Below are 15,328 nucleotides of genomic sequence, written 5' to 3'. Positions count from 1 at the left end.
GAGAAAAGAAAAGAAATGAAGAGCGCGTACACAAAGTGGGAAGGGATTAGCAACTTACAAAGCAATGGGATGCTCAGCGAGCTATGCAGCGGAAGTGGTGACTGTGATTTTGTTTACTGGGAGATACTGAAGTGCTGTCTGACGAGGGTACGGAACATACATGTAACTCGTTCTCATGTGTTTCTTCTCTTTTTTACAATCATAGAAATTACACTTTACGAAGTCGTAGTGACTGTGTGTTACGCAAAACGAGCCCGGGTTACTGATATTACCTGGATGCGAAGAGCTAACATTGCCATGTGAATTTGCAGTATTTTGATTGTATTTGCCTATTTGGGAACGGGCAGGTACTGCCAGGTAGCGGGCATTAGCGGGCATTGAAACTGAAAGGTAGGGGGCAAGTCGCGGGTAGGTTACTTGAGACAGTTTCCATTACCAATATTCCTATCTGCTGACGTCATGGCTGTTATGGTCACGTGCATGTGATTATAAACATGTACATGTTTATATGTACATGTTTAGGTACATGTATAACAAAGTAGTTAGTACTAGTAGTTACTCTGTTGTTTGTTCATTACTGGCTAGTAATAGTGAGAGCAGACTTGCAAGGAAGCAGAGTTTCAGTTTTCTCGTTGCCCCCTGTCCCAGTCACTGAATATGCGCTGCTCATCAAGCACAGCTCAAAATACCCTAGTGTACTGGCATCATGCCAATGATACGTTGAGGAATAATTATTTATAAAGTATTAGAGTCAGTCTCTTTATGCGTCTGACTGACACAATTGTGCATGTCATATTTTAGCAATAGTGTACAATCATGTACATGCAGTTGTTAGATTGACAGCATGAAACAAGTACAACAAGGTTTATCTAATACTGGTTTACCAGTTTTGGATTATATCAAATCATGTACATGTACATGTACACTCAATCTACGTACAGAACTGTTTCGTCCTTTGGCTTTGTGGACTCATCAGCGCAGCACAGAGAAAACGCAATCCAGTATTCCAGGTACATGATGATTGTAGTGTCATGATCATATCCTGTGGCATATCCTGCACTGAGATGGATTGCCGACAAAGTTACCGCCAATAATATTACCCTTCTATTTATCAAAATGTCCGCAGAATACATTGCACACACATCACAACGAATGTACTGGGTGCTACGGTCTAGACTTTCTTGAGATAATGTTAATTGTTATGCAGTAGCTTACTGCGGGATGTAAAAGAGGAGGGTATTTTGGTGCATGGCCCCGCAGTAAAACAATGCTGCGATAACCAGGAAAAAGGAAGTACGTTTTCCAGGGGCACAGACCAGGTCTAAATCGGGAGGTGGTGCATGCCTGCAGCAGGTGCCAATGAGAAAAGCTCGCATCCATTAGGGAAGAGACGCCCACGCGGTTCGTGAAGAGATAATGTATCAATCATTGGCCGTACCGGTGATCGGGTTTCCCCTCGAAGGCAGTGCTGATCACAATACTCCAATGCCGCCATGGATGCATCCACATGCAACTGCCATTGTACATGTGTACATGCATGTGGAATCATATCATTGACATGGAAAATAATTGCCGGAATCATTATACTTTAAAAAATATTGACATTCCCCTTCAACCTTCTGAATACATAGCGACATTGTTTGGCCATTCATCCGTTTACATGCAATCGTCAAACTGTTGATTTGCTACAGATCTGCAACATGTCAAACGCACAGTCCCTGACGATGCAGCACATACCAAACTACAGTATGTTGTACAACCACTGGAAAGCAATTAAATAGTTTACTAACTAAGTACAACTTCAAGACATTCACGGTTGTGTTATGTGCGCACGTGGTAGTTATTTGGGGTTCGCATCAAATTACCTGAACGAAGCTACTACATGTATAAACTAACTTTGCTTGCAGGGACAATGTGAAATATGGTCCTGTCCGCTTCGTCATGCAAAATATGGATGCCCAGAATGAAGGGATACCGGCTGCTTTGCAGACGTCCCCTTGCAGCAGCACCAGCTGCCTAGCATTATGCCCAGGCGTATTATCCCGGCCGTTGCGAAGCTGCGGAGTGTCCATGCTGCTGAAGAGTCAGACTGAGCATACTAGTAGTCCCCTCTGTAACTCCCTCTCTTATCTTTCATTCCCTCTCTCTCTCTTTCTCTCCAACACACACCACACACACAGACACACACACACACGCACGCACACACACGCACACACACACACACATTCCATACATGTATACACACACGCACCGTCACACACACACACACAAACACACACACACCGTGACTGACACACTCACACGGTGACACACACACACACACGCGCGCACACGCGCGCACTGATAGCAATACACTGCTGGGTTACAGGTGCCAGTATTTGATAGTAACACTAGTCAGGCCTTGATAAATTTCGTTTTGTTTCCCGAGCACACTTTAGAGCTTAGAAGCAAGGGCAAATATACACCATTGTACACTGACTGTATGACCACATCTAGTTTGATCTACCGCTTGTTGTCGGCTTGGAAGAGGTCATGGGCCAGATCGGGGGTCGCCAGAAAGGTCTACTCTTGCATAATACTTGTTACCGGTAGACAGTATAATAATACTAACGTCTTGTTAGTTAGACAATTACATGTATGTACTCAACAGGGTCATGCCATGGGAGTCATGGGCATTTTTTCCTCCCGGTACGGATAAGGGTCACTCGTGCACATGCACAGAGACCTGCATGCATGCTACGAAGTACGATACCAGTACTACTACTAGGCAGTACAGTATGATGTGTGGTGCTGCGGGCCTTTTTTGGTGTCAGCCTATGGCCTAGCGCATTGACTATGTATGTGTATGTGCGCACGCACCGCCCGCACGGGTACAACAAGAATGCATGCAGTCCCTCACATGCACACGTCAGGAGGACGGGGAAGAGTACCCGATCACGCGTCCACCTACGCGCATACGCCCCCCTAAACAGCACCGCGCGCATGCAGATGAGATCCCGATGACTGTCACTGACTTGTGTTGTGACTTGACACCGGATGGGTGGTTGCACTGCATGCAGTACTGCTAGTACTAGTATAGTACTAGTACTAGAGCAAAATGGCATTCACCACGTGCACAGCTAGCACTCGTCTACCTACCTTGTAACCTAGTACCTAGCTACAGACTGACTGTTCAGCAAGACACGAACATGTCCTTGCAGACCACCAGCCGTAGCTAAAATAAGTGTGTGCATTATGTCCGCGATCCTGGCAAGCTGTCTGAGGCTTCATGATGTGATTGACAGGGCTAGGGTGCTTTTGAACTCCAGCAACAAATGCACCACTTGCGGCGAGGGCCACGTGACACGTGAACGGTAAATCACCCTGTCAGTGTCACTCACCGCATCTTCTCACCATCTTTACTAGCAAAGCGCTTGCGCGGAGATCCGATCGCATTCCATGTACAGACATAGAGACAGACTGTATACTAGTACTACTAGATCTGGTGGCATTTGCAGGGCCCGGCCAGAGCTAGAGTCCAGATCAAGATCGGATTTCTTTGGCAGTAAACTGTAAACACGGTAAAGCATGGTGTACGTGTGCGCATACTCCACACTCCACACTCCACGTACACTCACACTGTCACAGATATGACGATTTCCATGAATACTGGTAGTGGTAAGCATGGTATAAGACAAAGTGGCGCATGGGATCTGCATGTAGACCTACAAGGCTACATGTATACAGCCATGCCACAATAAGTCAAGTGCATGCTGCTAGCCCGGCCGGGGCGCCCATAATCCATGTACATGTAATGGTAGATCTATAGCTAGTGCATGCATGCTAGCCTACATGTAGTCTAGTATCCGCTAGCCGGCGCGCGCGCTATCTAGCAGCAGCGCGATGTCTCGCGTGCGCGTGCGCGTCTGCAAACACTCGTCAAACCGGTTTGGTAGGGAATTATTTGGCCATGCTGAGCAACAGTCAGTCACTGCCAACAGTACAGACAGACTCAGTGTAGCCAAGCGACAGCTAGCTAGCTCTGGTCGGTTTTGACAGAGCTAAACATACACAGACAGTTAGTCAGCACACTGCACAGACCACTACAAACCACTTCATGTTCAAACGCAGCCCACGACAACGGTGCCGTATGACTGCGTGTAGTGAGATGTACACAGCTTTCATTCTTGCATGCATGCTTCAGTCACGCAGAAAAGGGAGAGAAAGAAAAAAATCCCCTAGTGAACAGCCCGCTTCCCTGTAAGTATCGCTGCATCTCCGCCTAGCGCCTATATGTAACACTACATTGCGCGCAGCCAGCGCCATTACTTAGTAGCTAGGTGATAAAGAGAGTTGGAACCGTGTCGCGCTGAGCCTCTCCTTTCTGCATTCTTCTTGGAAAGCAGTGCATTGCTGTTAGACCTTCGTTCTTGTCCATTCCAAGCCTTTGAGCGTTGTTGGAGCTGTCTGCTGACTTCGACTCTCACACATCACTATGGATCCGAAGACGAAGCATAATTTTCGTCCCGAGGTGGACCGTTTGGATAAGAAGATGTCGGCGATGGCGGTGGATGACAAGGAGTCATACGACAGCTGCATCAGTACAATGTCGTCTATTGACCAAGATTCCAATAGTTACTGCTTGTCTGGAGCATCTTACCAGTCAAGCTTCCCTGGCGAACAAACTCGCCTTCGTCACAAGGGTGAGATCTCGGAAACGAACGAGAGTTTAGGGTATGGCAGTATGGTCGCTAGTCTTGAGGAGCCGCAGTCAGCGACGGCACAAGCGCCAGAGACTCCAGCGCCAGCGACAGTCGAGCAACCCAGGAAAGAGCCATCGATTACACTACCCGTCAACAACCTCTTCTCTAGCGTGCTTCGCCAAGCCCTTAGCGACCCTAGCGCACTGAAACCCCATGACCTTGGCGATCCTATTAGCGAGCAGGATGGAGCCGACGCAGCGCCGCAAGAGGACGAGCAGCGAAGTGTTTCGACTGAGCCATACCAGGACAACACACATGTTCATAACTATGCGTGCTCCGGAGAGAATGAATACTTGCTCGCCCCGTTCCGTGCAGTTCTGGCGGAGCAAAACGAAGACGGAGACTCGTAAGTAATTTGTTTAGTCCGATTTGAATTTTTGCCGTGACGGTACTTGAAAGGATCCATCGAAAGTTGTTTTCAGACTGCCGTAGCTCTGGACATTTTGAAAAGAACCACTGTGATAGTTCTGTGGTTCTTTGCAGAATCCAGATCCTTGGCTCACTCTTGGCGTTTCCTTTTGTTGCATATTCTCTCTTTCTGTACAGGTCGCTGCATTTGGGAATCATCCATGGTCAAATCCCTGTCGTTGAGCAGATAGCGGCCGTGTGGCATGGCGTACCGGAATACTTGAATGTTCAGAACAATCTAGGCCAGGTATGCCTCATCGACACACGCATTGATTGCTGCATGATCGTTACTGGTGCGGGGTTGTGCAATACAGATGTCACTCCGCAACCAGATCGTATGGAATTTCGTATTGGTAAATCTGTGGGGTGATGCTGGATGTTCTTTTTCCTCAGAAACATGCGCACTGATTCCCAGACTTCTTGGATCTGGACGAAAGCTTCTTTTTGCCTTGCACTCATATGTTGTTCTTGTGGTGTCGTTGTTTGTTATTGCAGACTGGCATGCACTTGGCAATCGTGACTGGACAACCTCGCATTGTGGAGCGACTGCTCTGGGCTGGTGCTGATCCGTGTAGGAGGGACCGCCACGGCGACACATGCCTCCATCTGGCCGCCAAATATGCCGACAAAACCAGCGCCAACCTCATTCTGTCTGTGTGCCAACGCCACAACATCCGCAGAGCGACACTGGAAGCTAGAAACTATCATGGTAGGTTTGAGTTGAGTGAGTTGAGCTGTGGATTGGTGGCTGTGGATTATCATTGTTTCCGATATCAAAATCACCAATTAAGTCTAATGTGTTCCTTTCGTTCTGGCAGATTTAGGTTGCTAAAGTTGCGATCTTTGTTTGCTGTTTCTTCTGTGCGTTCAGGATTCACTGCGACACACATCTGTGTACAGCGCAACCATCGTGACATGCTGGGTTTCCTGGTTGCTACCTGGGGAGCTGATGTAGATGCAGAGGTGAGCATTCTAGAACTGCAGACTGCAAGTGTTTGGAATGATGCATGCAAGCAACACACTGTGCATTTAACTGATATTTGCAACTGGAGCATGCATATAGGGCTTGTTTGGATGCAATTTCCACTGTTGTCTTCCCACATGATGGCACTCCGTTGAGCTGACTGTAATATCTTGTGTTTTGATGTTTGTGTGTTTGTAGGACTACACGGCAGGGAGATCACCACTGCATCTAGCCGTGGAGGAGGAGCACATCAGCATTGCAAGCACACTGCTCTTCACCCTCAAAGCGAATGTCGACGCGCAGATGTACGGCGGACAGACCCCGCTGCATATAGCCGCGGGCCGCGCGAACCAGGGCATGGTGGCATTGCTAGTCGCTGCTGGTGCCCGCACTGATATTGCAGACGGTGAAGGCGAGCAGCCCGCGGATCTGACCTACAACACGCAGATCCTGCGCCTTTGCAATGCATAACGCTCGTCACGACCCCGAACAATGTCTCTGAACCGCCTTGCCTTCACCAGGCATCGTGATAGTATGCCCTGAAAAAAGCCCACACAGAAGCCTATGCCGAGCATGGCACCCAGAACCGACGTAGACCATCAAAGTATTTTCCGTCCGAGTTGTTGTTGTTGTTGTGTTGTTTAAAAGCTAGAACAGCATTTGCTTGTTCCTACCTGTTGTCGCTGCTGTTGTGCACACTTGAGATTTGTCTAACATTTTACCATGGATATTTAGAGGGATATTCTTTCGTATCCTGCACGCTGGGTGGATACACATTATTCGACTTGATTCTTTCAGTTATCTTCTAATCGCAGCCTCCCCGCATTGGACTTGAGCTCACCCCACTCACTTTTCTAACAAAAAAAAGCTTGCATAGCTAGCTGCTTTGCGCTGAATCGTACAACTTGTGAAGTACTTGAGAATTATAATTATATTATTCGATTCATCTTGCAAATGGAATGAAACTGTTCCTCCCGCAGATATTCGTGATGTGTTCGTGACTTGGTGTAGTGCTTCAGAAGAAGAAAAAATGAAAAGAAGCCATTGATCCAGGCCCATTCGCACATGATCGTGAATCACTAATCTTGATGATGCAAAGATGAGTGAAAATGAGGGTTTTTGGGGCGAGAATTCTGAGCCTAGCGCCTGGAGAAACATGACTCACAAGTATTAGTTTACGGAGAGCAGGGAACCTTTTTTGCAGCGCTTTGCAGAGTGAAGACTGAAGAGTAATGACACAAAACATTCCACGTTACTTCAGCTGCTGCTGTGATTCATGCATCTGGAAAATCTGTGGATAACGACGTAACCGTTACTTATGCTGGCCACGCGGTACTACATGTACAATGGACTTTGGTCCAGTTTGGATTTCGCAGGAGTCACCACTGCATTTACCGTGGCATTGGCTTGGGCACGCGCACACACCAGTACTCGTAGTACTGTACTGGCGGTAGGCGATCTCTAGCTCTGTAATGCATTTCCAAACTCTGCTTCCCGGTTTGAAGAAACATAGCGGTTGGGGTACAATTCGTGCTAAATGACTTGTTTTCTACCATTGAGCATCAATTATTTCCAGACTGATGATGTGGGATTACACAGTTGGCTTTGCTGCAAAGAGCATTGTTTCAGGGCCACGAAGGTAGGTTTTTCTTTTTCCCAATAGAGATGACACATCTGAAAACATTTTTCGAAAATGTCTTCAGTGACATGTGTCATGATCTCAGCACTAATGTTAGTGAGATCATGCACCCCTCTTGGCTAACTACTCAGTTTCTTTTGATTGACACTTTCTAGGGAGCAGTGCGCTATTGTCAATTTCAGTGCTCCCCCATTCGTGCTAGGCGATAAGAAATGATTATTTAGAGTATTTCCATCAGTTATACCGAGCGAGGAATCCGAGATACATGTCCCAAACCGGCAACGGTAGTGAATCCAGAATCATCCTATACAGATCAGTATCATGTATACCGGTATGTCCATGTGTGTGTGTGTGTGTGTGTGTGTGTGTGTGTGTGTGTGTGTGTGTGTGTGTGTGTGTGTGTGTGTGTGTGTGTGTGTGTGTGTGTGTGTGTGTGTGTGTGTGTGTGTGTGTGTGTGTGTGTGTGTGTGTGTGTGTGTGTGTGTGTGTGTGTGTGTGTGTGTGTGTGTGTGTGTGTGTGTGTGTGTGTGTGTGTGTGTGTGTGTGTGTGTGTGTGTGTGTGTGTGTGTGTGTGTGTGTGTGTGTGTGTGTGTGTGTGTGTGTGTGTGTGTGTGTGTGTGTGTGTGTGTGTGTGTGTGTGTGTGTGTGTGTGTGTGTGTGTGTGTGTGTGTGTGTGTGTGTGTGTGTGTGTGTGTGTGTGTGTGTGTGTGTGTGTGTGTGTGTGTGTGTGTGTGTGTGTGTGTGTGTGTGTGTGTGTGTGTGTGTGTGTGTGTGTGTGTGTGTGTGTGTGTGTGTGTGTGTGTGTGTGTGTGTGTGTGTGTGTGTGTGTGTGTGTGTGTGTGTGTGTGTGTGTGTGTGTGTGTGTGTGTGTGTGTGTGTGTGTGTGTGTGTGTGTGTGTGTGTGTGTGTGTGTGTGTGTGTGTGTGTGTGTGTGTGTGTGTGTGTGTGTGTGTGTGTGTGTGTGTGTGTGTGTGTGTGTGTGTGTGTGTGTGTGTGTGTGTGTGTGTGTGTGTGTGTGTGTGTGTGTGTGTGTGTGTGTGTGTGTGTGTGTGTGTGTGTGTGTGTGTGTGTGTGTGTGTGTGTGTGTGTGTGTGTGTGTGTGTGTGTGTGTGTGTGTGTGTGTGTGTGTGTGTGTGTGTGTGTGTGTGTGTGTGTGTGTGTGTGTGTGTGTGTGTGTGTGTGTGTGTGTGTGTGTGTGTGTGTGTGTGTGTGTGTGTGTGTGTGTGTGTGTGTGTGTGTGTGTGTGTGTGTGTGTGTGTGTGTGTGTGTGTGTGTGTGTGTGTGTGTGTGTGTGTGTGTGTGTGTGTGTGTGTGTGTGTGTGTGTGTGTGTGTGTGTGTGTGTGTGTGTGTGTGTGTGTGTGTGTGTGTGTGTGTGTGTGTGTGTGTGTGTGTGTGTGTGTGTGTGTGTGTGTGTGTGTGTGTGTGTGTGTGTGTGTGTGTGTGTGTGTGTGTGTGTGTGTGTGTGTGTGTGTGTGTGTGTGTGTGTGTGTGTGTGTGTGTGTGTGTGTGTGTGTGTGTGTGTGTGTGTGTGTGTGTGTGTGTGTGTGTGTGTGTGTGTGTGTGTGTGTGTGTGTGTGTGTGTGTGTGTGTGTGTGTGTGTGTGTGTGTGTGTGTGTGTGTGTGTGTGTGTGTGTGTGTGTGTGTGTGTGTGTGTGTGTGTGTGTGTGTGTGTGTGTGTGTGTGTGTGTGTGTGTGTGTGTGTGTGTGTGTGTGTGTGTGTGTGTGTGTGTGTGTGTGTGTGTGTGTGTGTGTGTGTGTGTGTGTGTGTGTGTGTGTGTGTGTGTGTGTGTGTGTGTGTGTGTGTGTGTGTGTGTGTGTGTGTGTGTGTGTGTGTGTGTGTGTGTGTGTGTGTGTGTGTGTGTGTGTGTGTGTGTGTGTGTGTGTGTGTGTGTGTGTGTGTGTGTGTGTGTGTGTGTGTGTGTGTGTGTGTGTGTGTGTGTGTGTGTGTGTGTGTGTGTGTGTGTGTGTGTGTGTGTGTGTGTGTGTGTGTGTGTGTGTGTGTGTGTGTGTGTGTGTGTGTGTGTGTGTGTGTGTGTGTGTGTGTGTGTGTGTGTGTGTGTGTGTGTGTGTGTGTGTGTGTGTGTGTGTGTGTGTGTGTGTGTGTGTGTGTGTGTGTGTGTGTGTGTGTGTGTGTGTGTGTGTGTGTGTGTGTGTGTGTGTGTGTGTGTGTGTGTGTGTGTGTGTGTGTGTGTGTGTGTGTGTGTGTGTGTGTGTGTGTGTGTGTGTGTGTGTGTGTGTGTGTGTGTGTGTGTGTGTGTGTGTGTGTGTGTGTGTGTGTGTGTGTGTGTGTGTGTGTGTGTGTGTGTGTGTGTGTGTGTGTGTGTGTGTGTGTGTGTGTGTGTGTGTGTGTGTGTGTGTGTGTGTGTGTGTGTGTGTGTGTGTGTGTGTGTGTGTGTGTGTGTGTGTGTGTGTGTGTGTGTGTGTGTGTGTGTGTGTGTGTGTGTGTGTGTGTGTGTGTGTGTGTGTGTGTGTGTGTGTGTGTGTGTGTGTGTGTGTGTGTGTGTGTGTGTGTGTGTGTGTGTGTGTGTGTGTGTGTGTGTGTGTGTGTGTGTGTGTGTGTGTGTGTGTGTGTGTGTGTGTGTGTGTGTGTGTGTGGACTTGAATCCAAGATTCCTTTTGAGTCTCTCTCCCCTCTCCCGGGGAGACCCACGTGACCAGTTTTGGCAGTGAGCAACAAGTACAAGTACAAGTACAAGTGTGTGTGTGTGTGTGTGTGTGTGTGTGTGTGTGTGTGTGTGTGTGTGTGTCAGTGTGTATGTATGGGTGCATTTCAGATCTCGCTTTCCTATCACTCAAACTTCGAAGAACTCAAGATGGGAAACAGCAAGTGTTGTATTTCAATATTAATTTATTGTTTGTTTTGTCATGTCAATTGCCTTCGCGCAATTCGGTCTATTCTCCCAAGAGAGAATCACCCATCTCTCTACATTATTGGCAGTCTCAACGACATGCTATGAGATATTGACATAATAATAAAATAATAAAAAGCACATACCGTGATGTCGCGTAAAAAAAAGCAGGTGGTTACGGCCGTATAAGCCGGGGTTCAAACCATGCTTCTACGTCAACATCATCAGTCTGCACTGTGCAGTGCATACTGCCACGCATGTACATGTACGTGCAGGGGCGTCACCGACCCCTTCACAGGGGGGGGGGGGGGGGGGGGGTGCACAGGAAAACCCGAAAAAGTTCGCTGATAGTGAGCTGGCCAGACGCTTTCCTTTTTCGAGAAGACGACATTTTGAGAGGAAATAGCTCCGAAGACTCTTCAAGTGTGGTGACCTGACTAACTTACTTACTTGCGACCACACTGAATTATTTATTTCTTCTGTTTCAAACAAACACCTACTACCTAGCACGCCGCAGCGGGTGTAGATTCTAGTACAAGACCAAAGGATGCAGCGCTGCGTACACGTGCACGCGCGTAGTACTTGTAGGTAAGTACTAAATTAGTACGATCGGTACAATCGGTCATGTCCCCAATATGGCTACTTTACCAACGCAGCTAAATCGGTACTGCTTGTCGAGCCCCAGTTTCTGGTGGAGGCAACCCAGCTCTTTCGCGACACTAATGTTGTCATCAGGACAGAGGGGTTCCGGCATCTTGGTGCAGCAATTGGAAACCCTGTTTTCTGCCAAGAGTATGTAAGCAGGAAGGTGGAGGAATGGTGCCAGCAGCTCCGGGTCCTGACCGGATATTCAACATCCCAGCCGCAAGCAGCTTATGGCGCGTTCGTCTTCGGGCTGAAGCATCGCTGGAGTTTCCTAGCCCGGACTATGGATCTCCCTGCAGATGCTTACCAGCCACTGGAGGACGTCATTTGTCAGTTCCTCATCCCAGCTCTGACAGGCAGGAATCCACCAGGAAGTTCTGAGAGAGCTATCCTTGCTCTCCCCTGTCGGCTTGGCGGGCTGGGCCTCATTGACCCTACCCTGCTCTGCAATCAGTATGGCCAGTCTGTGCAGATCACCGAATGCCTTGTTTCAAGGATCCTGGAACAACACTGGTCCATCGACGGTGTAGCGGCAGCAACCAGAAAAGCTAAATAGGACGCAAGGACGGTGACTCTCCAGCTAGAAGCAGATCACGCAGCCAGCATCTACCAACAGATTGACGCAGACTCGAAACGCATCATCGACTTGGCATCGGAGAAGGGAGCCTCCAGTTGGCTAACGTGTCGGCCCTTAAAACGCCATGGCTTCCGTCTCCACAAGACAGCCTTCCGTGATGGGCTCTGCTTGCGTTTTGGCTGGACTCCGGAGCGTATGCCGAGTCATTGTTCCTGTGGCAAGGTCTTCAACATCGAGCACGCCCTATCTTGTGCTCCGGGTGGATTCCCATCCATGAGACACAATGAGGTCAGGGACATCACTGCCCACATGCTACGAGGAGTGGCCTATGATGTGGCGGTGGAACCTGATCTTCAGCCGCTAACGGGTGAGCACTTTGTACACCGCACTGCCATCACTGGTGATAGTCCGCGGTTGGACGTGGCTGCTAGTGGAGTTTGGGGAGGTAGGTTTGAGCGAGCATTCTTCGATGTTCGGGTGTTTAACCCCCTTGCGCGCTCAAACCGAAACCCCGCCTCCCTGGCGTCCGTCTATGCCAAGCACGAGAGAGAAAAGCGCAGATGCTATGAGGATCGTGTCCTGCACGTGGAGCATGCATCGTTTGTGCCCGTCGTCCTCAGCTGCACTGGTGGGCAAGGCAAGGCTGCAGCTGCCCTCTATAGCAGGATTGCTTCCCTCACTTCGGAGAAATCCAGAGAGCCTTTCTCTTCTACCCTTTTTCTTCTCCGCGCAAAGCTGAGTTTTGCTCTCATCCGTTCAACAACGGCTGCCATACGTGGTCATCGACGCCCTACTGCCATCGTCCAACACCGCTCAGCCGACCTGGTCGTTGCGGAGTGTGAACTGGCCTGAAATGGTTCCTGAGTCATAATTATTCATTTTGTTTTCAACTTTTCATCATTATTTTGTTTTGTTTGTATGATTTTCCGGGTTCTTTTTTAAATACTCGGTTTTTGTTATCAGAACTAAATATTGCGACAGAGCTTTCGGCCATATTTTCAATTTATTGCAGCATTTGTTGAAGTTCATGTACTCATGACAATCGGTCATGTACATGCACTCGCTACATGCACTCGCTACATGCACTCGCTACATGCACTCGCTACATGCACTCGCTACATGCACTCGCTACATGCACTCACGCGATCGCGGCAGACAAGTACAACTACAGTGCTGCTGCTGCGCCGGCAAGGGGCTCGGATTTCAGTTGCCAGCACTGTAGTTTTAGTGTATGCAGTTTATTAGTACTAGTACTAGTAGATTCTACCAGCACTACATACACGCTTCAAAAAATCGGCTTCTATACAGGTCATGCTTCTATGCAGGTCATGCTTCTATACAGGTCATGCTTATATGCGACACTACAGTACCACAATGCCCCCCCCCCACCCCCCCCCCCCCCCCGCCCCCTTCTCTCCAATTTCTGCTTCCGAAGTGGCAATTTTCAACCTGTGAATTTGCAACGATTTCCGCATACTGTAAGTCGACAAATTTTCGGCCCATTCAAATTTCGGCCTCCCAGGCCTAAAACACATTTCGGCTGCAACACATTTTCGGCCTCTACTGCTGCTGCCTGTTTGCACTGTCACACTGAACCTTGCAAAACTAAATTTCGGCTGCAACAAATTTTCGGCCGAATGTGATCAGGCCGAGAATAGCCGAAAATAAATATGCGCCGAAAATTTGTTGACTTGCAGTATACATGTAAGTCAAAATCGGTGATGAACTGGTGCATGAACTGCCGCACTCGACACAATGTCAAATCGGTGCAAGGAACTGCTAGTACTTCGAAGTATGCATAATCCAGCGCTTGCGAATTAGATGGTTTGGAGGCAACAACGTTGTCAAGGTGTTTGTCGTGCTGGAAACGGAGCGTCTCTGTAAGTTTGTGTCCCTGGTGATGGTTTGGTCTGGGGAGCACTATATAAGTGGTGCTCTTCAGACAGCATCTTCCTCAGCCTGCTCAAGCTCAACTGATGAGGGGTGAATTCCCCGAAACACGGTGTATTGAGCAGGGGGTGGTGCTTTGCTGCAGGTTTGACGAGTGGAAGGTTCGATGCACTTCTCGTGTACTCTGGATGGCAGTCGTGAGTCAGTCAAGTGAGAATTCAAGTCGGAAGGAAAAGCGCGGAGCTCCCACGTAGGGAGCAACACACAATTTCCCAAGTATTGCCGAAGTCGCACCAACCTCTTCATAACTCAGTATAATTTTTAACGGAATACACTACTGTCGGGCGCCCAAGAACCACCACTGCACCAGGCTAGAGTTTCACCAAGCACAGCATACCAAAGTGTACACGGTGACTCAACTGTGCATAGACTGTAATACATGAAAAATGAGCAGTCTAGGCTACGGGGATGACCCCCCCCCCCCCCCCCCCGTTCTTCGGCGATCGATAGTACTGTGTCGTAGGCCGGACCCGTGCCCCTATGTCTTTCAAAGCGCAGGCTTACTTAAATCTGCTGATAGCAAACGTATGATTTTGGAGCCGCATGATCCTTAACTCGGCCTCTAGCCGAGTTTCACGCGAACCGTAATTTTTTGCAGGGCAGGTCAAGAATTACCTTTCTCATTTTTTGGGACATTACCAACCAATTCATCAGGCATCAGGTACAGATCAAATCCACCAATCAACAAAGGCTCAAATCCGGCTCCATCTTCATGTACATGTATGTTAGCTGCTTGCCCCTGTGCCAAGCCTACAAAAATTCCCGAATGGGGTACCACACTTCCTTTTATTAAGTGAATGCAATTTCCGAAACGGCGGAAGTAGACTGGGTACTTTTTCGGAGTGTTACAGAGGCCGTTGTTTAAAGAACTAGAAATGTGAAAACAAGAGCACAGGAAGGGTTTTGTTAAAAGCAGGAAGTGATGGTTGACCAGGCAAAGGTTATGACGCCGTCATACCAAGGACTCCCAGGATGATAGAGTGTTCCGTTCTTCCCTTGGGGCCGGGTAGTGAAATCTGGCCGTCGCTTGAACTAACTTTGTTATGCTCCTTGCTTCATTAGATTCCTGGCAAACTGCATGGCCAAACGTGGGGGGATTTTGTGTGGCAGAAAAAAAAAGTTGGATGCCAAGTTGGCAAGAAGTTGAGATCTACCTGCAGGCCCTGTGGTCCATACTGGCACAGCAGTAGCGAGAGCCCAAGTGGCTTACTAAGTCTTATCTACATGTGTGTACTCCAAGCGGTTTTGTATAGTTGATCTGTACCACATGGGCAGGGATCATGTGAGTTTCAGGCATTTTGTGTACGATAAGTCTGGGTGAAGAATGTTTAAAACTCGAAAATTCAATCGCAGACTCAGAAAATCAGAGCACTCCAGCTCGGAATTTCTCATGTAAGCGTTTACCCAATGATAACATTCTCTTCAAATGGGCTCATTAAAAACCAAGACCAACTCAAGTAAAGCACAATATGATCTGAGTACTAAGACATTTCATGCGATGAAGTTCAGCTGATTGCCATGCTCGTGATAGGAAGACATTTTAAAGATTTGAC

The 15,328-nt window shown here is 48.2% G+C and overlaps 1 protein-coding gene across 1 annotated transcript; it reads left to right on the top strand.

The window, feature by feature from the left end:
* Positions 1–4,231: 4,231 nt before the first annotated feature.
* LOC135815830 (nuclear factor NF-kappa-B p105 subunit-like) lies at positions 4,232–7,095 on the top strand. The gene is made up of 5 exons (XM_065329174.1): positions 4,232–5,088; positions 5,289–5,397; positions 5,646–5,859; positions 6,022–6,113; positions 6,313–7,095. Exons 1-5 carry the CDS (start codon positions 4,475–4,477, stop codon positions 6,583–6,585), a joined length of 1,302 nt encoding a protein of 433 aa, XP_065185246.1. The 5' UTR covers positions 4,232–4,474; the 3' UTR covers positions 6,586–7,095.
* The last annotated feature ends 8,233 nt before the right edge of the window (positions 7,096–15,328 follow it).

The sequence above is a fragment of the Sycon ciliatum genome, chromosome 4 (assembly GCF_964019385.1).
Source record: "Sycon ciliatum chromosome 4, ocSycCili1.1, whole genome shotgun sequence".
NCBI classification, from domain to species: Eukaryota; Metazoa; Porifera; class Calcarea; order Leucosolenida; family Sycettidae; genus Sycon; species Sycon ciliatum.
Note: the sequence above shows the minus strand (reverse complement) of the source record. Positions and strands in the feature narration are given on the sequence as shown.